The sequence below is a fragment of the Mobula birostris genome, chromosome 8 (genome assembly GCF_030028105.1).
Source record: "Mobula birostris isolate sMobBir1 chromosome 8, sMobBir1.hap1, whole genome shotgun sequence".
Classification (NCBI taxonomy): domain Eukaryota; kingdom Metazoa; phylum Chordata; class Chondrichthyes; order Myliobatiformes; family Myliobatidae; genus Mobula; species Mobula birostris.
Genome location: NC_092377.1, coordinates 62,415,931 through 62,439,261, shown reverse-complemented (window position 1 = coordinate 62,439,261; position 23,331 = coordinate 62,415,931). Strand labels below are relative to the sequence as shown.

General features: G+C 40.5%; 2 protein-coding genes across 4 annotated transcripts in view; one reads left to right on the top strand and one right to left on the bottom strand.

The window, feature by feature from the left end:
• Positions 1-1,471: 1,471 nt before the first annotated feature.
• pex13 (peroxisomal biogenesis factor 13) lies at positions 1,472-18,588 on the bottom strand. Its single transcript, XM_072265286.1, has 4 exons — positions 18,445-18,588; positions 12,744-13,435; positions 5,240-5,365; positions 1,472-4,719 (listed from the first exon to the last, which is right to left on the bottom strand). The coding sequence occupies exons 1-4, from the start codon at positions 18,513-18,515 to the stop codon at positions 4,424-4,426; spliced, it is 1,185 nt and encodes a 394-aa protein (XP_072121387.1). The 5' UTR covers positions 18,516-18,588; the 3' UTR covers positions 1,472-4,423.
• A 152-nt stretch (positions 18,589-18,740) lies between these two features.
• The window catches only part of pus10 (pseudouridine synthase 10), a 54,427-nt gene continuing 49,836 nt past the window's right edge, over positions 18,741-23,331 (top strand). Inside the window, exons 1-2 of one of the 3 annotated variants that reach the window (XM_072265285.1) lie at positions 18,741-18,822; positions 21,866-22,002. In XM_072265285.1, the coding sequence (XP_072121386.1) occupies positions 21,877-22,002 (126 nt within the window). In that variant the 5' untranslated portion in view covers positions 18,741-18,822; positions 21,866-21,876. Of the gene's footprint in view, positions 18,838-18,901; positions 19,567-21,865; positions 22,003-23,331 lie in introns of those variants that run through there. The other 2 variants (XM_072265284.1, XM_072265283.1) reach the window with 2 other exon arrangements.

Genomic DNA, 23,331 nt, shown 5'->3' with positions numbered 1-23,331 from the left:
TGCAGTGCAGATAGACAAGTGCAAGAGCCATGATGATGTTGATTAAAAATATTCATTTTTAGCATCGTTTGATAACAGAATCAGAAACATGTTTGATATCACTAACCTATGTCGTGAAATTTGTTGTTTTAAGGCAGGTTTTGAATCTTGTTGATTAGAATGAGCTCCCTGTAGTAAATATTGCTGTTGCCCAGATGGTTCAAGACTGAGTGGAGAGCCAGAGAGGTTGCATCTGCTGTAGACCTATTATGGTGGTGCTAGGCAAATTTCAGCGGGTCTATGTCCTTGCTTAGGCAGACATTAATTCTCTTGAACAACCTCTCAAATCACAGCAGATGTGAATGCAACTGAGCATTATTTGTTGAGGCAACTCACCCTGCTCTTGAACAATGGTATGATTGATGCCCTTTTGAAGCAGGTGATAACCTCCAAAAGCAACAGAGAGAGACTGAAAATGTTGCTGAACACTCCAGCCAGTTGGTCGGTGCAAGTTTTCAAACCCCTGTCAGGTACACCATTGAGGGGCTGACACCTTGGGAGAGTCAACCTCTTCCATGTGCTGATACCTCTGAGACAAACACCACAGGGTCTTCAGATTCTTCAGAGATAGTTTTATTATTTGTTTCAAAGTTTGCATTATAGATGTTCAACTCATCAGGGAGTGAAGCATCACAACCATTTATTATATTAGTTGGTCAAAGATTTAAAGCTGGCCTGGTTGAAGTCCCACATAGTAATCAGGATGGCACAGGGTGTGCTGTCTCATGACCGCTGATCAGTGCTCAGTTCCACCAGAGCCAGCCTGACATTAGCCAGGGCGGAATGTAAACTACGACCAGAATGACGGTGGGAAAACTCCAAAATTCCCTTGGCAGATAGAATAGATAACAATTAATGCCAGATGTTCCTGGTCAGGTGAACAGGACTGGGACAGAACAACCACATCTGTGCACCACAATGAGTTAACTATAGATTAGTAGCTGCCATTGAGGGATCTGAATAAAAGATTGAAAACTACAAAGTGGAGGCTTGCTGAATTAGGGTAAATGCAAATCAAAGTAAAGAAGCAGAGTGATTAAGACTTGCAAGTTAGGATATGGGCTCTAGAGTTCTGTCTGCCCTTGCATACGTGAATGAGAAAGGCTGATGAGGAATGAATTAGAATAATCAAACTGAGGGGCAGCAGAAACATTGACGAATAATAAATAAGGCATTGGTGGAGTGAAGTGCCAACACAGACATCAGGAAGGGAAGGTACATGGTCAGAAATTTAACAGGAAGGGCTGAAGGAACTAACGTGTACTATAATGTCATCTCTGAATTCCCTCTGGCATGAGGAAGAATGATTTGAGTAACATCTCTGCATTTCTCAAAAAAAATTGGTAATATCGTTGTGGTTAATTGTTCGTTACCATATCAAAAATAGTTCAAACAGAACAAAAACATGTATTAACAATAAATTTTAATCTCTTGCCATTATTACAAGTTTTTGGAACATTCTCCTTTGTGTGATTATGACCATGTGACAGCATTATTGAAATAATCTTCAATAATATTTCTGAGAAAATAGTTTTATTGATGTTAGTACATTGTACAATAACTTTAAATATGACCAAGTACTCAAATTGATCTTTCCTGTGAATGCAAAATGCATGTTATTTCTACTTCTATAAATTTCACATTACTGTAGTAAACACATTTTAGTTTCAAAGAAAATGCATATTCTTCAAATGATCTAACTGTCCACTTGAGTTTGATTGTTCTGAAGCTAATTTGCACTGTAAATTATTCCCAATATTGTCATCTTTGCAGATGATAGACTTTTTCACTAATTTAAAAACTTTTATTGTCAAAGAAAATGAAATGACTGCAAATGAAATTGAAGCTGTGTATTTTAAAAGTTTGTAACTCACAAGACCCTTATTTTTGTGGCAAATTACTTTTATTACACAAATAATTGCATGTGTTCTCAAAATGGGTTCTAGATAATCTGCATAAATTGCCCTCATGCATTACTGAACACTCAAATACATCAGTTCAAAGCACAACAATAGCGAATGCACGCAGCTGTTGACGTATCATTAAGATATTTAAGGGATTTGAAATACAGGCAAAAAACTGTACAACATACTCCATTTATACTTTGGTGATCATTTTAATGAAACTTACTTTTAGAATACCCATAATTTTGTACATTAACAGATTTTTCATGAAGTTCAGAATTTGTCTGGAATTTAACTAAAGATACCTCAACATTTCTGTAGTATGCCTTGTACGATAGCAAAGAAAATCTTTTGAAAAAGTATTATTTTTAAAACCAGTAATTTGTTAAAATTATACTTTGTGTTACCTTTGTATCTGAGAAATAATGTTAAAAGTATTCACATCAAATGCTTTGATCATCTACTACACAATTAAAAGACAAATTGAAAACTGCAATAGTAAATGATGTGATAAAACAGGTCAAGTAATTACTAAGTCTTCAACTGTTTCACAACTTTGTTTACTAAGCAAGGGCTATTACATTTCCCTGCAGAAGTTCACCAACCATCCACTGCAAAATCAAAAATCCTACAGAAAAGTTCCTATAGCTGGAGATGCCACACTCCCATTAGCCGTCAAAACCACAAAACATCTTTCATGAATGTCTGACCTTCAAGCTTTAAAATTATGATAAAAACTTGACACTAGAAAAGCCACAATAATAATTTAAATGATCCCAATTCACAAAAACAGTTACCAACACCCTTGCAGCTGTTCATCTCTATTGAAATCAATAATCATTGAGGTTGCAACATTCCACAAATTCAGCTGGCATATTTCTAAGCATTACTGATGAGAAACTGTAACAAGTTGACACTCCAGTGCTAAACTCATGAAAAGTTTAGGAGTGCAGCGGACTTAACAGGTTTGAGGGTGATCCAGAGTTTTCACGTTTTGAAATTAACTCTGCCAATTCCATGTGTAGTAGCTGTCTATTTTTGTGAAAATTTTGGGCAAATATCTTAACAGTAATCAGAATTACCTCTTAGTTTCATACCCAAGCCTCAGAATCTTCGTCTATTGTTCACCTGTACAGTAACACAAGAGCTTGGAGGTCAATCCCATCACAGATTCCCAGCTGCAGTAACATCAGAACACTGATCCTCCTAATCTACATGCACATCATATTGGGTTCAGGTATATTTGTTTAGTATTATGGGGATAATAAGATGGGAATAACGTTATATAGATGAAATGTATACATATTTAAACATCTCACAGACCTAATTTAACAAGACCATGTTATCTCTGCTGCACATCTTTTGTGCAATGCACTTTCATCATCCCTTTGAAAATGCATGGAGCTCTGACACATGATAAAATGGGAGGGCAAGACATTAAATATGTATAAACTTCCACAATGTAAACAAGACTCTGCAAGTTTTATTGACTAATTATATAGTAATAATGTTTGTGTTATGAATCCCAAGTTGCATGTAGACATGAAAAGACCAGTTTTTAATGGAATGAGTACATCACCAAAAGGAATGAAATCTCTTGTGACCCAGCTGGGAAATCATCCTCTGCTCTTCCAATGTAATGATCTCCAGTTGCAGAACTTGATTATTTTTCAGAAGCACTTCCCTATTATTTTTAATTATTTTACAATTATATTTAATCATTTACTACTTACATCTAGTCACATCCATTCCATTACACTACCTTTCAGCCTTTATCATGAGCCTTGAAAACAAGAAGATTCTACAAGTTTTCTTAACCAACAATTTCTTCTTGTTGGAACATTGCTATAAATCACAATATTCTGCCAAATTTTAGTACAAATTTCATGGTTATTTAATTAATTCAGACAATATTTTCTCTTCTGCATTTTGTCAACAGCTTAAAAATGCATGTTCGCCATGTCCATTTTAACTTCTGAGTTTATGGATATTGTGGTTTAATGATCTGGTTAATTTAATCAATAGACTGTGCATCACAACCTGTATTACAAAAATTACAGGAATATTACTAATTACACAAACACCAATAAACCCTGAGTGTTCAAATATTACACAAGCAGTAAGCTTTGATTTATACCAATGTAACAATCCACTGCCAATTGAATCAATTCCATATCTCCCTAAAGAAACAACATATTTAGACAGTCAACCCAGAGCTGTGGAAATCTTAAGCCAAAATTAAAATTTTACTAACCAATAAGTATTTGTCCTCATGTACATTATTTATCTGGTGCACGTAGATCAGGAAAAGGATACATAGTGGTGACACTTAAATTAATTTTCCAAATTCTTTAATCAAAGAATATGTTACTAGATTGAGAATGAAAGGCATGGTACACCAGAAGCTTAAAACCTATGGATGGAATTTAATACAGCAGAAGGCAGGTAGGGAAAGATCAACCATATTAAAATTTATATTTTCAGGCATTCATTATATCTTTCCCAGTATTTACAGATTCTATGGTGCCAGAATCCATATTTTGTTTTGATGTTTCAGAAAAAGCAGATTCAAAGACTGCCTGCTGTTCCTTGAATGAGGTTCCTGCAGCTGTTGAATCACCATGTCTCTGTGGTTGTTGCTTTGCAATGCTTTCCAGCTCCACTTGCTTTCTGCCCCGCCTTTTACCTAAAATTTTGACATAATTAGCCGGCACTAATCCAGTTGTTTGGCCATCCAAACAGGCCAGCAACCACCCACGCACTTTTGGCTGTTGTTCTGAAAAGAAAGAAAGCAAAAGAATTATGTTTGGCTCAGTATCAAATTCAGGTAAAACAACAATTTAGATTGGGTCATACAGTAACAAAGAACTTGATGGATGTGTTCTTCAAATGTCAAATAGAAAATAACTTTCAGCCTTCTCAGCATTTTGACAGCTCTAAAGTACTGTATGAATATCCAGCTCCCTGCCCAAAGTGAGTGGTTGGTTTTTGGGAAGGAAGAAAACAATTCTAAAAATTAGTCTGTAATAATCTTCAAACTTTTACATTTAGCTTTCTTTCTCAGTTTTATGAAGAGATGAAGAAATTAAAAACATTAAACTACTAAACAGCATTTTACTTCTTAGGAAATAAATTCCTAAAGATTCATCAAGTACTTTCAAACTTTATATTATGGCAACTTTTATTTTTCAAGTTTAGTTTATAAATTTTAGTAGGTAACACCAATGTTAATATACCAAAAAAATTATACATTTTACTTTGTTATGGTACTTTGGTTAAATGGTCAAATGACTCACCTTTAGGTGCCAGGTTGAGCAGATCACCTGAACGAAATGAGAGCTCTTCTTCTGTCCCAGCAGTGAAATCATACTCTGCTCTTGCAACAATATGATCATCATCTCCATTTGCCCAACTTGTTGATTCTTTTTGAAAATGGAAGAAGGTTATTCATATTCAGATTGTGATCATCACCATCTGTTACCAAGTTACAGACAAAAATTCACGTCTGCACTATCATGGAGTTCATGTCACCAACTAATAACTGCACTGTCACAAAAACAGCAATCTGTTTAAAAAAAAAATCTTCCAGAGAGTTAATTTGGATTAGTGAATCCACATAAAATCCCCTAAAAGTTTGGATATCAAACAAGAGAAAATCTGCAGATACTGGAAATCCAAGCAACACACATGCAAACACACAAAATGCTGGAGGAACTCAGCAGGCCAGGCAGCATTGATGGAGAAGAGTACAGTCAACATTTTGGGCCGGGACCCTTCAGCAGCACTAGAGAAGAAAAGATGAGGAGTAGATTTACTTAAGAGCTGGGAAGTTGATTGGTGAAAAAGATACAGGACTGGAGAAGGGGGAGTCGAATAGGAGTGGACAGAAGGCTGGGAAGAAAGAAAAGTGAGAGAGAAGCACCGGGGTAGGCAATGGCAGGCAAGGAGATAAGGTGAGAAGGGGAAAAGAGGATGGGGAATGGTGAAGGTGGGGGGAGGGGGGCCCCATTACCAGAAGTTCAAGAAACCTATATTCATGCCATCAGTTTGGAGGCTACCCAGACAGACTACAAGGTGTTGTTCCTCCAACCTGAGTGTGGCCTCATCACGACAGTAGAGAAGGCCATGGATTGACATATAGGAATGGGAGTGGAATTAAAATGGATAGCCACTGGGAGAACCCGCTTCTTCTGGTGGACAGAGCTCAGTGAAACGGTCTCCCAATTTACATCGGGTCTCAATGATATACAGGAGGACACACCGGGAGCATCAGACACAGTATATGACCCCAGCAGACTCACAGGTGAAGTGTCGCCTCAGCTGGCCCTGAGGGCGGAGGTGTAGGGGCAGGTGTAGCACTTGTTCACTTGCAAGGATGAGTGCCAGGAGAGAGATCACTGAGGAGAGATGCATGGACAAGCGAGTTGTATAGGGAGTGAGCCCTGTGGAAAGTAGAAAGTTGTGGGGGGGGGGGGGGTTGTGCTTTGTGGTGGGATCCCATTCTAGATGGAGGAAGTTACGGAGAAAAGTTTGGATCTTTGACCGAGCTTGGACATCATCATCTCAGGTGCTGGAATTTAAATGATCTGGTTCAAACACAATCAGAAATGAATTGCATTATCACAAGCCCCAAGCTATGCCTACCTGTTTGTGGAAGATGTGGTACAGTCTTTGGTTTCATTAATTCCTGTTCTGGCATATTGAGTGCATTGGTACTGCTTCCAGTACTCATACAGAATTCAATAATTTCATTATCTCTGGTGCTAATCTCTATCCTGCTCTCACCATCACAGAGTCAATATTTGAATCTGTGTCAACATCTCAGAAAATAGGCTGCCTAATATCCTTTCTAGACCCGCCAACTCCCACAGATATTTTGTTTACTCATGTCCCACCTTGCCTCCTGTAACTATTTCATAGTCCCAGTTCCTCCATCTTCATTGTTCCAATGAGACTTTCCATGAGGTGCCCATGAAATAGCTTCCTCCCTCCTGAATTAAGGCTTCCCCTGCCTTTGTTACCAAAACCCTTGACTAACAGCTGATTCTTTTTCTGCACCTCTGCTCTCAACCCCTCTACTCTGGAACAAAACAAGAACAGATTTCAACAGATCCTCTTCTCCCATTCCACCAACCTCTAAATTCAAACAAATCATTCTCCACTTTATCAACAGCACACTGCACATAAGGTTACAATTTCAGAAAACACTCACATGAAAAAAATAAGATAACCCAAGTTCCTAAGTAGCATGACTGTAGACTGATGGTAAGTTGTCCTGGTCCAATTTGTTCTTCTACCACGTGAACACCAGAAGGCAGCACCAATGGAAGGGGCCAACCCCCAGCCCAGTATGGATTCTAGTGCAGCCCACAAAGGCCTCTGCTCTCTCCCATACCACCTCCTCATCCATCATGCTGTGTGGCAGGTGACACCACGGCAGGAGGGCCTAGTTCTTGGCATAACTGAGACACCACAGCTCTCCTGCTGTCAGTCTCGCCAGTAAACCGGACTTGCAGTATTCTACATGACCAATGCCCAACAGTACACAAGTCCAGACGACAGCACAACAATGGTTCACAATAAGTCCAGCTCCATTGCTATCAAACAACTCGCTGATAGGACAGTCCTGTAGTACTTGATGTTCTTAATATCCAGCAGCGACTTGTGATCACAAAAAAATGTAACAGGCAAACAAATACACCTCTGATTGGACCTGGAGTGGCCATTGCATCTGAGCGTGCCAACTTACCGGAACAAGAAGGGAACCTAGAAGGCAATTACGATCAACATACCTCAAGCATTTGCAAACATTTTAGCCAATATATTGTGTCCTTACAAACCATAAAACTCCTGACATCTCACTACAATCGAAGTCAGTCCTTCGCCAGTTCAGTTCACCCTACGCAACAGCAGAAAACTGAGAGTATTGGATACAGCATGACCATGGGACCTCAGGACGTCCCAAGTGTAATTTTGAAGGCTTGTGCTTCAGAGCCAGCTGAGCCTCGAACCAAGCCATTTTAGTGTATCCATCGGAATGGCATTTAACAGACAATATGCAAAGACCACGAAAACAAAAAAGCACAATTCATGCAAGACTTGTCCATCAATCTGGACATAATAATACCAAAAGCGTGAGAAAATCTGAAGTAACTGGAAATCCAAAGCAACACACACAGCATGCTGGAGGAACTCAACAGGCCATGCAGCACCAATGGAAAAGAGTGAATAGTCGACATTTCAGGTCGAGACCCTTCATCAGTATCAAATTTTTTAAAACATGGCTCAGTGTGGTGGGAACCAAAACGTGAAATCCCTGTAGGCTGGTGTTGGGTGCGGTGATGCTCAGTTCAGGGGTATATCCCGGCCTGTGTGTTGAGTACAGATCACTGCTGGAGACAGGAAACAGTTGCTCCTCCCATTTCCTCTAAACTAAATGTGTAGCTATGGGCACCCGTATGGGTCCTAGCTATGCCTGCCTTTTTGTTGGCTTTGTGGAACAATCTATGTTCCAAACCTCTTCTGGTATCTGCCCCCCACTTTTCCTTCGCTACATTGACGACTGCATTGGCACTGCTTCCTGCACGCATGCTGAGCTCGTTGACTTCATTAACTTTGCCTCTAACTTTCACCCTGCCCTCAAGTTTACCTGGTCCATTTCCGACACCTCCCTCCCCTTTCTAGATCTTTCTGTCTCTGTCTCTGGAGACAGCTTATCTACTGATGTCTACTATAAGCCTACTGACTCTCACAGCTATCTGGACTATTCCTCTTGCAAAAACGCCATTCCCTTCTCGCAATTCCTCCGTCTCCACCGCATCTGCTCTCAGGATGCTTTTCATTCCAGGATGAGGGAGATGTCCTCCTTTTTGAAAGAAAGGGGCTTCTCTTCCTCCACCATCAACTCTGCTGTCAAACGCATCTCCCCCATTTCACGTACATCTGCTCTCACTCCATCCTCCTGCCACCCCACTAGGAATAGAGTTCCCCTGGTCCTCACCTACCACCCCACCAGCTTCCAGGTCCAAAATATTATTCTCCGTGACTTCCGCCACCTCCAACGGGATCCCACCACTAAGCACACCTTTCCCTCCCCCCACCCCCCCGCTTTCCGCAGGGATCGCTCCCCATGCGACTCCCTTGTCCATTCGTCCCCCCCATCCTTCCCCACTGATCTCCCTCCGGCACTTATCCTTGTAAGCGGAACAAGTGCTACACATGCCCTTACACTTCCTCCCTTACCACCATTCAGGGCCCCAGGCAGTCCTTCCAGGCGAGGCGACACTTCACCTGTGAGTCGGCTGGGGTGATACACTGCATCTGGTGCTCCCGATGTGGCCTTCTATATACTGGCGAGACCCAATGCAGACTGGGAGATCGTTTTGCTGAACACCTATGCTCTGTCCGCCAGAGAAAACAAGATCTCCCAGTGGCCACACATTTTAATTCCACATCCCATTCCCATTCTGACATGTCTATCCACGGCATCCTCTACTGTAAAGATGAAGCCACACTCAGGTTGGAGGAACAACACCTATATTCCGTCTGGGTAGCCTCCAACCTGATGGCATGAACATTGACTTCTCTAACTTCTGCTAATGCCCCACCTCCCCCTCGTACCCCTCCGTTATTTATTTATATACACACATTCTTTCTCTCTCTCTCCTTTTTCTCCCTCTGTCCCTCTGACTATACCTCTTGCCCATCCTCTGGGTTTCCCCCCCTCCCCCTTTTCCTTCTCCCTGGGCCTCCTGTCCCATGATCCTCTCATACCCCTTTGCCAATCACCTGTCCAGCTCTTGGCTCCATCCCTCCCCCTCCTGTCTTCTCCTATCATTTTGGATCTCCCCCTCCCTCTCCCACTTTCAAATCTCTTACTAGCTCTTCCTTCAGTTAGTCCTGACGAAGGGTCTCGGCCCGAAGCGTCAACTGTACCTCTTCCTAGAGATGCTGCCTGGCCTGCTGCGTTCACCAGCAACTTTGATGTGTCATCTATCACCAGTCCTCACATGCAGTTACTACACAACGTATCTTATCAGTGGCTCAACCTACACCAAGGCAGGCAGCAATGAAATTCTTTTAAACATTTCACCGCTATGAGAATGCTGACAATGATTGTGCTGTGCATAGGATCAGGAACGGCAAGGGTTCCTGTCAGATTCCCAGTGGAGACAAGCTGTCAGTAATGCATCCCTCACTGTATAACGCAATAACAACCCCTCTTATTACCAATTCCGCTGGTGTTCTTATTCTGGGATTGCATCCAGATTGCCAAGCAAATTGTTAGGATGGAGCTGATAATTGCCCATATAGCTTAGAGCAGAATTTCTCATGAAACTTTTGATACATGCTCAAGTTCTACCAATCACCTTTGTCCATCATACTCTCAGCTGAGCTAATGGTCCACAAAGTTGGAAACAAATGAAATGGCAGGTTTTTAAGAAACCTCCAGATGAAAGGGAGAAAGATTGGAAACAATCCACAACTTCTATGTGGAATCATAATAAATTCAGCGTGAAGATCTGTTCACTTTAAAATATAAACAGAACATATCAGGACAGTCTACATGAAAACAACATAATTAAGTGCAAAGCTCTCGAAGACCGCATACTGTTAATTTTTTTCAAATTATATCAATGCAGTCATTTGGAGCACAGAGTTTGTTTCTGCAATGAATAGACTCCCCTCTCTACAGTGAGAAGCTGCCTGATGTGAACGGATTGCAATCTGTATTACGTGATTAGCCTCAGATCACGATTCAGACTCCTGAACAGAACACCAAGATGGAATCGTGACCTGCTAACAAACACAATTTAAAATAAAACAAATGTGGCTCTGGTTTAGTTTTAAGGCAGTGACACATTTAAACAATAGCTACACATTTAGTTAAAAAAAAGGCTTTAAAAGAGACAGTTTTTGTGCTGTTGCCTACAAAAATGAGATTGTCAAAGGCTATTACCCTACTTAATATTTGTTCTATTACCTAATGTTATGTTCCAGTTTTTGAAACTTTCATAATACCAAATCCATAAAGCAGTTTCAAAGGATGGAAAAAGTACAGTTTATTTCATAAAAACTTATATGTAATTATTTAACTATTTTAAAATGTTGTATTTTATTATTAATACTGAATAGGGCCCTGGCCTATTTCACTAGCTGCCACCTCATCTCACCTGTTAAGCTTAATTATTCTGATCAAATTTACAAATGATGTGTTTTGATAATGTAACAGAGGAAAAATACCTCCTGCAATCTTTTCTGACAGCTAGAAGCATACTTTTGCTTTTATTACTACCCACTTCAAATATCTTGGGTAAATACGATTACTTCATAGTTTTATGAACCTTTCTCGGCCTTTGATTCTTCCACTGATCTTTATGAAGTCCATCATTGAATCAACAGACCTAAATTTTAGGTATTATTAATGTTTCCCTTCTCTCTAAGTAAAGAATCAAAATCCATCATCAAAGCAGATAGGAAAATAGGAAAGTGCAGTCACTAATTTAAAACAGTTACTGAATTTGATTAAAATATTTGAGATTACACAATTATCATTTTGCTTTAGTCTATAGTCTCCACCTTGTGTACTTTAAAATCATCTCCACCTCCTATCCAGAAAATACCAGAATCAATGGGACTAAACTGCCTCCCTGCAAGCAGAGTCTGAATTCAAACTTCCCCAATCGAGTTTATAGCTAAATCACCAAGAGACCCTCTGGAAGAGAGCAAATTGAAATGCATGGAAGCCAAAATGAAACTCCCATAACACAGCATCTGACAGTTTGGAAAACCTATAAATTTGGATTCTGCTCATGTCTGGAATGAAAATGGGGGATCTAGAGCGCAAGTGGTTCATATGGCCAGAACAGGGGTGGAGACTGGTTTGGGGTCAGTGTCTAAAGTGTGGACAGAGTCAGGGATGAGGTCCTGAGCAGTCAGTTTTCAACCAGACACTCAGTGCATTCACTAGAGAATTTATTGTACAATATATAAAAGCTGTGAGACAACATGTTTGGGGAGGCATTACACTGAACAGCCTGGAAAATCTGTTAGTCTGGCACTAAAAGTCGCAAGGGTGTTGGATTAGTGGAATTTTACTGCACGTGACACATTTCAGTTGATTGAAATTCATTAATTTCCAAACAGTATAGTTCAGTTATGCAGAGAATGTTCACCATCTCAAAAAGCCTGAAATGGCCATCTCATAAATGAATGTTGGAAGTGCTCAGCAGGTGAGGCATTATCCACGCCAAGAGAAGCGGAGTCAGCAGACCTAAATTTTAGGTATTATTACCAATTTCCCCTTCAAATATCTTGTGTAAATACAATTACTTTGAAGTTTTAAACCTCCATGATATCTTCCCTCAGCCTTTGATTCTTTGACTGATCTTTATGAAGCCCATCAACATTGCAGGCCCAGGATCCTTCCTCACAACAGGAAGAGTGAGAAGACAAACAGATACATTGCCAACAGGGGTACGGGTAGAGACAACAGGATATCTGTGATGTACTCGTAAATGAAGTTGGAGGTCTGAGCCTAACATACCCTCTGCTCTCTGCAGCTCACCACACTCGTTTTCTTAGTTCTGACGATTGGTTGTTGACTCAAAAGGTCAACTGTTTCACTCCTACTAATGCTGCTCGACCTGCTGAGGCTCCCAGCATTACAGCTTTTGCTGTGCATCATTCTCAAAGACCTTACCAATGAATTACCTTTACATGTAAGCCTTTCAATTTAGGCCCTGTACCTATAATAAATAAAATAATTACAACATATTTATTTGTTGGAGACTTTCTCACCTGGTTCAGAAGTAGCAGAGCTTAGTAATTTCCATATGAGATAAGGACCTCCGAGAACAACTGCAAAAAACATAAAAATGGGCCAAGATTTGCCTGACCCAGGTAACCTGTCTTCAGCTCCAGCTGGAAGCACGGAACCAGCACTCTCTGCCCATAATTCCTCAACCTCGGAGTTGTTCCGTAGGCCAAGCAATCTTTGTAGCTTCCTGTACAAATACTTCAAAGTTCGGATCAATGCAAATGCTGACAGAACTTTAGTAAAATGCACCCGGAGTCTGGAAAAGTGATTAGCAACATCCAAGACTGCTCTGAAACTGTTGTAAACGGCTGAGAAAGTAGCATCAAGCATCATACTAACAGAAGCAAATGCGTGGACAATACTTTCAATAGACTGAAATGCTCCTCTGCTGCTTTCTTCTGCCTGGCGTACAAATCTACTGGGAGGTATATCATCTGTTCGAAATCTGTTATAGCCAAGTCCTCCATATCCATAATTATAAGGGGTATAGCCTCCATATAAAGAGCTTCCGTATGGTGTGTATGCTGGAGAGAAGGTGTTATAGGCTGATCTATAAGTGCTGAGGTTGCCAACGCCAGTCTGTTGCGATGCTCTTGGAGGAACAGGAGGTGGAATTCGTGCAACAACAGGCTGTCCTTGTCTTGCAGGCAGGCCAGATACCAAATCAGCAGATCTGAAATTCAGGAAATACTAATATAGTTTCAACAACAGAAAACAAAGAATCAGAAAATAACTACATTCAGGAAAATAACTGCTCATCAAATGTTTGCTTAAAGAGTGCCGTGATTCACTTAAAAATCTAATCACCTCTTGTTTACAAATAAGATTAATTAATATCAATGACTTCAATTTACCAAATGACATTGTCTTTAGGAATAAATCTGAATGAGAAACATTGCAAAGATACAATGATTTGTCCATCTTTGTCCTTTGTGGAGACAGTGTTTACAGGCAACAGGAGAATCTGGAGAATACCATCAACAGACAGCACATTCTGAGAGCTGGGACATTTCATACTGGCTAAATTTAAACTGAACATCTGGAGAAGAGTTTCAAAGTTGTATACTTTGATAAGAAATGAACCTTTGAACCTATTCAAATCCATTATTACCAACGATGATATGGATCAGATCGGACCTAATGCTGCTTCATGGTATAATATTTATTATGAACTGTAATATATTAATAGTTATTAATATTTTGTGATGGGGAATTTTTATTTGGTTCCTGACACCGAAGTAAGAATTGATGCAGCAAAGGAAGTGTAGACATAGCCAAAAAAAAAAGCGTAATTACTTTGGGACCTTTGTTGTTCTTTTTCCCCAGGTTAGGGGAATTAAATACCAAAGTCTGTAGGGTTAAGTTGATAAGTTAAGATTTAATGGGGACCTGAGGGGCAATTTCTTCATGCAGAGGGTGCTGTCTGTATATATAATGAGCTGCCAGCGAAAGTAGTTAAGGGAGATATAATAACAGCACTCAAAGGAGATTTGTTTAAGTATATGGATGGAGGTGGGAGGGGGTGCTTAGAGAGATATGGCCTAGTGGACTAGTTTGGAGAGCATTATGCATCAGCATGGAAAAGTTGGACTGAAGGGCCTTTTCTCATGCTGCATTGTCCAAGAAGTTGACCATCCTAATGACTGTCTTTTGTATTTTGTTTTATGCACTTGGTCACTTAGTAACTATAAACACTAAAATTAACTTTGTGCTTAGAAATTGAATGATAGAATAACACCCACTAAGAATATGTCATTACAAATAAAACAAATTTTCATGAGTTACTTCCCAAAGGGGTAGATGGATATACAATTTGAAGAAGAAGATTACAAGAAACTTAGATTGGACTGCTAGTTCTTTATTAAATATTATTGAGCCAGTTAACGCAACAACTTACATATCTCGTGACAGGATAATTAAAATTAAAGGTCGAATTAGTAATACTGAAGTTTCAACACATTTTTGGTCCTGTTCTTTATGGGATAGCAATCTTTGTCTAAGCAAGTGCTGAGAGTTAGAGATGAGTTATGAAAGGCTCAAAAAAACTAGGTAATGATAGAGATCTAGAAAATTATAAGGCTAGCAGGAAGGAGTTTAAGAATGAAATTAGGAAGGGGCCATGAGAAGGCCTTGGCGAGCAAGATTAAGGAAAACCCCAAGGCAATCTACAGGTATGAGAAGATGTGAGAGAATAGGACCAATCAAGTGTGACGGTGGAAAAGTGTGTACGGAACCGGAGGAGATAGCAGAGGTAATTAATGAATACCTTGCTTTAGTATTCACTACGGAAAAGGAACTTGGCGATTGTAGGGATGACTTACAGTGGACTGAAAAGCTTGAGCATACAGACATTAAGAAAGAGGATGTACTGGAGCTTTTGGAAAGCATCAAGCTGTTTAAGTCACCAGGACCGGATGAGATGTACCCCAGGCTACTGTGGGAGACAAGGGAGGAGATTGCTGAGCCTCTGGCGATGATCTTTGCATCATCAATGGGGACAGGAGAGGTTCTGCAGGATTGGAGGGTTGCAGATGTTGTTCCTTTATTCAAGAAAGGGAGTAGAGATAGCCCAGGAAATTATAGACCAGTGGTTGGTAAGTTAATGGAGAAGATCCTGAGAGGCAGGATTTGTGAACATTTGGAGAGGCATAATATGATTAGGAATAGTTAGCATGGCTTTGTCAAAGGCAGGTTATGCCTTACGAGCCCTATTGTATTTAATCACATCCTCAAAAAATTCATCGATGAAGGTAGAGCAGTAGATGTAGTATATATGGATTTCAACAAGGCGTTTGATAAGGTACCCCATGCAAGGCTTATTGAGAAAATAATGAGGCATGGGATCCAAGGGGATCTTCCTTTGTGGATCCAGAATTGGTTTGCCTACAGAAGGCAAAGAGTGGTTGTAGACGGGTCATATTCTGCATAGGGGTTGGTGACCAGTAGTGTGCCTCAAAGATCTGTTCTGGGACCCCTTCTCTTTGTAATTTTCATAAATGACCTGGATGAGGAAGTGGAGGGATGGGTTAGTACATTTGCTGATGACGCAAAGATTGGGGGTATTGTGGACAGTGTGGAGGGCTGTCAGAGGTTAGAGCAGGACATCGATAGGATGCAAAACTGGGCTGAGAGGTGGCAGATGGCGTTCAACCCAGATAAGTGTCAGGTAGCTCATTTCGGTCGGTCAAATATGATTGCACAACATAGTATTAATGATAAGAGTCTTGGTAGTGTGGAGGATCAGAGAGATCTTGGGGTCCGAGTCCATAGGACACTCAAAGCTGCTGTGCAGGTTGACTATGTGGATAAGGAGACATACGGTGCATTGGCCTTCATCAACCGTGGGATTGAGTTCAAGAGCTGAGAGGTAACGTAACAGTTATATAGGACCCTGGTCAGACCCCATTTGGAGTACTGTGCTGTTCTGGTCACCTCACTACAGGAAGGATGTGGAAAGGGTACAGAGGAGATTTACAAGGATGTTGCCTGGATTGGGGAGCATTCCTTATGAGAATAGGTTGAGTGAACTTGGCCTTTTCTCGTTGGAGCGACGGAGGATGAGAGATGACCTGATGGAGGTGTACAAGATGATGAGAGGCATTGGTCATGTGGATAGTCAGAGGCTTTTGCCCAGGGCTGAAATGGCTAGCACGAGAGGGCATAGTTTTAAGGTGCTTTGAAGTAGGTACAGAGATGTAGGGTAAGTTTTTTTATGCAGAGAGTGGTGAGTGCGTGGAATGGGCTGCCGGCAATGGTGGTGGAGGCGGATATGATAGGGTCTTTTAAGAGACTCCTGGATAGGTACATAGAGCTTAGAAAAAGCTCCATGTAATTTCTAAAGTAAGTACGTGTTCAGCATAGCATTGTGGGCTGAAGGGCCTGTATTGTGCTGTAGGTTTTCTATGTTCTGAGAGTCTTGTCTTGGCACAATAAAGAATCTGAGCAAGATGCCATTGAGTGTAAAGATGAAGTCAATGGTACTCCAGAGGCTGGAGTATCAAGAGATAAACACAAGGATGCTTGTGATTTTTTTTTTAAAATGTGTGAAAGTAGGCAGTCATATTAACCCAAAGTCTGAAGTGGACCAGCCATATCAATATTGTATTTTAAGATAATAACTAAACTAGTGTGTCTTTCTTATCTCCTCGACTCAACACCTCCGTCTACAAAACTCGTCAGGAGATTTTGCAATTCCCACACCATACCTGGATGAGCGAATCCACAACGACGCTCCTGTTAATCATGATCATTCATATTAATCTGTTCTCACTGGACTCTTACTCCTCCACCACTGGCATATTGTACAAATATAACCACGGTTGCAATCCAAAATATTGTAGCCACTCTCCAAAATTCAGTAAAACTCCTCGTTCTTACAATCTTTGTTATTTAAAAAATCTTAATCAGTGCTGCATAGCTTTCTAATGAGAAGTATATATGCATGTTTAAAGTGCTAATAACATAATTTTACAGCATTTATTTTTGTTCATGTAGCTTTCAAAAATATATTTCACAATTCAGTACATTTCTTAAATAAAAATCAATTCAGGATGCAAATGATTACCATCAATATTTAATTAATTCAACAGTAAAATCTTTTGCAGGTCAAAAATTACACTCTTATAAAAAAGGGTGAGCAAGCTCCGTCATGATTATCATTTGTTGAGGATCTCCACAAAGAGACAGTCCCTAGAACTACAGTTACTGAACGAATGTGCTTCCTACTGGAAAACCACATATGGCAAAGATTGCATTTTGCTTCAGGCTGTTAGCTGTTTTCCCATTCCGAGAATGCACTTCCCCAATGGCTATTACTTACATTTCAGAGGATCCCACAGTACACGCCATTTCAGGCAAAAAAACTGATTTACATAGAACAGTAGTGTAAGATCAGTATTTTGAATAATTCTGAAAATATACCCCAAGCAACTGTTACCAGCTTTGATCAACAGCTCACATGAAAGTTGGAAAAGGCCACTATACTATTTTGAAAGGTTGCTTTGATTTTTGGAATGATAGTATAGTGCTTTCCCACAAATATCCAGTTCTCTCATTTATAGCAAAAAGCCATGGAAAGCACTTCTAGGCACAGAACCTCCCAGCTTGCTTGTTCAAATTCCATCCCAGTAACTGAAAGGTATCCAATGCTCAAATGTGTCCTAATCTAAATCGTCCTATTCACAAATCTGCCTGATTAATCGGTAGATTGTTGTTAAACCTGTTTCCGCTTTAAAATCTTTCCTATTGCCCAGTCCGTCCAAATAGGAGTTAGGCCGTAATTTTAACAGTTCTTCGGCGGGCTGTTACGCTTCCAAATACATGGCCCTGACCTTTTGAATTCCTCTAACAGATCTACATGGCCTGCTTTGCCTTTTCAAAAATCCCGTAATGTTTACCCAGTTGACAAAGATTTTGGACTCCCGGTCTAATACTTGTGTGCGTGAAGGTCGTCTGTCCATTTCCCTCCGCAGCGAGATGTCACCCGACCCGCTGAGTTCGTCTAGTTTTCTGACACATGTGAAGCCTTTGGAATCGTGTACTACATTTAAACGTGCGATATAAATGTAAGTTTTTGCTGTTCCAGTTAACCGTGCCAACATGGAGCCTGCAACTGCACCAATGCAAAGCACGGATAAAAATTCTCCCTAGTCAATAATACAGCACGTAGCGAAACGCACTTACTGGAAGGACGGGGCACTTATATTTCCCGGGATCCGTCTTTCCCAGGGTTTTGGTGGTGGCTGTGATCCCATTATCTTTGCTCTAAAAACATTCGGGCAATACGACCTCTCCGCACTTTCAGCTGCAATGAACTCTCCCGTACAGCTAATGGAACCCAGAAACATTATCCAATGGAAAGCAAGGACACATCCGAACGGAGACCAACCTCCAATGATACGTGAAGACACGGCCGAGCCCGAACAGTGTCCAATAGAGGATTGAGACGCATCCGCGCTGGTCGAGTCGGAGCCCAATAGAACTTGGCGATACATCGAAACGCGGATCCAGTGACTCACTGGGATCATCACTTCCGGGTACGGGGTTACTCCGATGTTCCAGGTAGGAAGTAATGAGGTAATGTGTGTTTTAGTGATGCCTTTCTTTAAAAGAAAATGTATTTGTCTCGTGGATAATTATTTATGCATTTCACCGTGTGAGTTGGTTTGCTACCTAATATAAAAATATGTAAATAACGGTGTGATATCCACAAGTGAAGAACTTCAATAAATTCTGAGCGTATAACGTTATTAAGTAAATAAGTACCTGAGAGGTTTACCAGCTGCAATAGTATTTATGCCTGAAAACTGCAACAATACCATTGAAGATGATAACGATCGTATAGCTGATACCTAAACTCGCAACCTATTACACGTTTTAGCCTGCCTCAATGACCGGTAGCAATTACACCCACTGTGATGAAGTGCTTCGAGAGGTTGGTCATGAAGCATGTGAACTCCTGCCTTAGGTTTGGCCTGGATTCGGTCCAGCTTACCTACCGTCACTACAGGTCAACAGCAGATGCCTTTTCATTGGGCCTTCACTCAGCTCTGGAACATCTGGACAGTGAAGATCCCACACCACAGGGTTCAGGATGCTCCTCATTGATGACAGCTCAGCACTCAACACTATCATCCCCTCCAAACTCATCACTAAGCTGGAAGACCTGGGCCTCATGCTCCTCATTGATGACAGCTCAGCACTCAACACTATCATCCCCTCCAAACTCATCACTAAGCTGGAAGACCTGGGCCTCAATGCCTCTCCGTGCAGCTGCACCCTCGATTTCCTCACAGGCAGACCTTGGTTAGTACTGGCGATTAGCAATATCACCTCCACAATGCTGTGTGCGTAGTCCTCTGATTTACTCACTTTATACCTATGGTTGTGTGAGTAAGTACAGCTCCAATACCATATTTTAAGTTTTTGGACGACACCTCTGTTGTTAGAGCAGGTGATGAATCAGCAGATGGTGGGGGGGGGGGGGTGGCTGATTGAAAATCTGGTTCAGTGGTGCCACAGCAACAACCTTAATGTCAGCAAAACTAAAGAGCTGATTATCAGCTACAAGAGGAAGAAGCCAGATGCCCATAAGTCCGTCCTCATCAAGGATGGAAGTAGAGAGGATCAGTAGTTTAAAACTCCTTGGCATTATCATTTCAAAGGATCTGTCCCAGGACCAGCACATAAATGTCATTATAAAGAAGGCAGGCCAGCACCTCTACTTTCTTAGAAGTTTGCATTGATTCAGCATGTCACCAAAAATGTTGACAAACTTCTATTGATGCAAGGTGGAAAGTATCCTAACTGATTGCATCGTGGTTTGGTATAGACTACAAAAAGTGATGGATACAGCCCAGTCCATCATAGGCAAAATCCTCCCCACCATTGAACATATTTGCATGGAGTGCTGCCATAAGAAAGCAGCTTCCATCATCAAAGACCCCCACTATCCAGGCCATGCTCTCTTCTTGTTATTACCATCAAGCAGGAAGTGCAGAAGACTTAGATCCCACACCATCAGGTTCAGGAACAGTTATTATCCTACAGCCATCGAGTTCCTGATCAGTTGTGGATAACTTCACTCACCACACTCGAAAATGATTCTACAACTTACAGACTCACTTTCAAGGACTCCTTACAACTCATGTTCGCAGTATTGGTTTTTATTTGCACAGTTTGTCTTTTGCATATTGTTTGTCAGTCTTTATTTATAGTTTTCATAAATTCATTTTTTCTTTATTTTCCTGTAAATGCCTGAAAGAAAATAAATCTCAAGGTAGTAAATGGTAACATATATGTACTTTGACAACAAAAAATTTATATTGATCTTCAAACTTTTATTTTAGGTGATTTCACCCAAGTTTTCACAATGAGAGTGCAGTCTTAAAATTAGTGGAAAGTTCGGAGTTTAGTTGGTACAGTAGGATATGATTTTAAATCCAGTTCGGAATCAGGATAAATTCACTTTTGGTTTTGAATGCATTGGGTTGCCAGGCTGTGTAATACACCACCAGATAGCATGTTGAAAGCAGTATAAAGAACAGCTTATGAAAGTGAAAAGGTAATATATTTAGAGGGGAAAAAGGAATAGAGAATCTACAGCAGAAAGGTATGAAAAATTTTGCATGCAACAAAACCTGGATGGCAGGTATTAAAACATGAGCTAATAAGTGGCAAATTATATTTGTGCCATATTTGCCAGGCAGTAACCATCAATGGTAATAAGCACTGTTAATGTCTTGAGTCACAGCTGGACAGAAAATCAACCATATAAATACTAACTGAAAGAGCAGAAAAAGGCTATGACCAGTGACCCACCTTCCAGCTCTTAAAGCCGTACCATGCAGCCCAAATAATGTTCAAGAATGTTAACACCAAAGAAACTGCTTGACCAGCAATCAGTTTTCCACCATAAATATTGACTTCTTTTGTGACTGTCACCTCTGACAATGTTATGTCCCTTCCGCTTGCTGCAGTAGTTTCTTCTGGAAAACCTGGAAGGCCAGTGGCAGGTGCACCACTTGCAGATCCATTGCCAAGTGATGGATTTTCCTGCACAATGTGTATTGTTCACTTTTCAATGGGGCATTTACATCCGCTAGCTAAAAGCACAGAGAGGGTGCCTTCATCACATGAATTGCAGCAAAACACAGATGCTTAACAGTTGCTGGCCCTGTCAGTGAAGGTATGAACCGTAAACAAATGAATCAAGTTCGGTTAAAATGGAATGTCCTTTTAGTTAGAAAGAATTCCATGTACAAAATGATTTCCCCTACTGATCAGAAAAATGCAAATAAATGCAAGGGGTTTCATAGCACGTATGTGAGCTCAGTACAGTATAAAACAGTATGTTGACAAGGACTTGACCAGCTTCCAGGATGGATGATTTAGTTTTGCGAATTGCATTAGTATCTGTTGATCAAAACTGTAACAGAAAAAAATTGTAACTGAAGAGCACATAGAGGTAAAATGAAAACACTTCACATTACTTACTTCTAATGTTATTGATGTAACTGGATTGCTTTTAGAAAGTATTAAAGAATGTAGCTAATTTAGAGAATTTCTTTGATATTTAATAATGCTTTTGCCTTCCGTTGAACAGGAGTCAAAGTCATGCTTCCATTAACTAAAAAGAACAAGACCGTGGTCCAAGCACTGCTCAGGGCTGGATCCTGCCCTCGATGTGTGCTGCGATTCTGTTGCCTGGGGAACCAAGCTACATACAGACTTTCTTCCAAGGTTTCTGCATGTTTTTCTTACACTTGGAAATTTTTTATGTGTTGTAAAATCCTCTTTTTTTCTCATTCTACCTTGCTCACTATTTCCCCTCAAAGCCCACCCTCTCCTTAGAACCCATTATAGATCCACGGCATTATACTTGAAAACTCTTCCTTTCATATTCACCAATGGTTTTGTATCTGTTAAGCAGTATTGCAAACATTTTTTTATATTATAAGGTCTTCTCAATGTGCTCAGATTTACTGTAGAGGAAAAAGAATTTCAGGATGTATATTGTATACAGTTCTCTAACATTAAATGTACCTATGAAACCTTTGAGAAGATTTCTAACTCAGAGATGAATGTGTTTTTGATAAACCAGTTTAATACCTTCATGATGTTCCTCTTTCAGGAGCTGTGTCCCTTTGTTTTCCATGCTTTGGAATTTTTAAGGATAATGTAGGAATAGTTTTCTGAACAGAGGAGAACCTGACTTGATTTTTATTCGAATTTTGAGTCATTTTTATACAGGGCACCATGTAACTTTACCTGTGTCTCTTGTCAGGGTATCATAATACCTTATGACTTTATCTCCTTTACTTCATGAAAGTCAGACAAAGTCTTGGCTGCTGTAGTCACCTTGATCTGCCAGTTGCATGCCATTTCTGGTAAGATGGTAGTGCACCGGGTCGCAGTGGCCTCTCCCAGTACATCAAGTAGTGCTAATGTGTGTCTTAAAAGATTTTCTTGTGATTGCAAGATCCTGTTGGACAGTTATATTGGTAATATAAAAAACTTGGTTCATTGATTCATTGGTGAGACTGAAGGCTGTGGAGCTGCGTGACCTTGGGTTAATGCGCGGACCAGGCACTTGTACCACGGCATTGCCTGTTAAAGCCACCCCAGGGAGGAGACGCCAGAGGTGGCATGGGTGGGTGTGCTGGGTTTGGGGCTGGCTCACCTGTCGGAGCTGCTGTCCAGGGTTCACTTCCTGGAAGATGTTGTGGTTTCTCGTTTCTCACAAACGACAAGGAGACGCAGAAACTCATCAAGATGTTTTAAACTTTAATTTGCAAATCAAAGCTGAGACAATCAGAAAGCTAGTAGCTGACTGCCCATCGAGACTTGTATACAGCATTTTTATAGCAATTTCCTATCTTAGCTACATTATCATATCCAGTCGGCCTGTGATTACATATCATCAATATATCCGCTCTCGACTTTCCACTATTGTTTTACTCCCTGACTTAATTATGCCCTAGTTTACATTTTAGACCAGGTGTCCTCTCATCCCTAACCACAGTTACTTCTTAATTAGTCTTGTGTTGACATACTGCCACATATTTCATC

What these genes read in the sequence shown, in the direction of transcription:
- pex13 (XM_072265286.1), bottom strand. Translation starts at nt 18,515, where the DNA reads ATGGGATCACAGCCACCACCAAAACCCTGGGAAAGACGGATCCCGGGA. An exon ending in ATAAGTGCCCCGTCCTTCCA is followed by an intron (nt 13,436 to 18,444) that starts GTAAGTGCGTTT and finishes CCTGAATTTCAG; the next exon opens with ATCTGCTGATTTGGTATCTG. An exon ending in CTCTGCTACTTCTGAACCAG is followed by an intron (nt 5,366 to 12,743) that starts GTGAGAAAGTCT and finishes ATTTTCAAAAAG; the next exon opens with AATCAACAAGTTGGGCAAAT.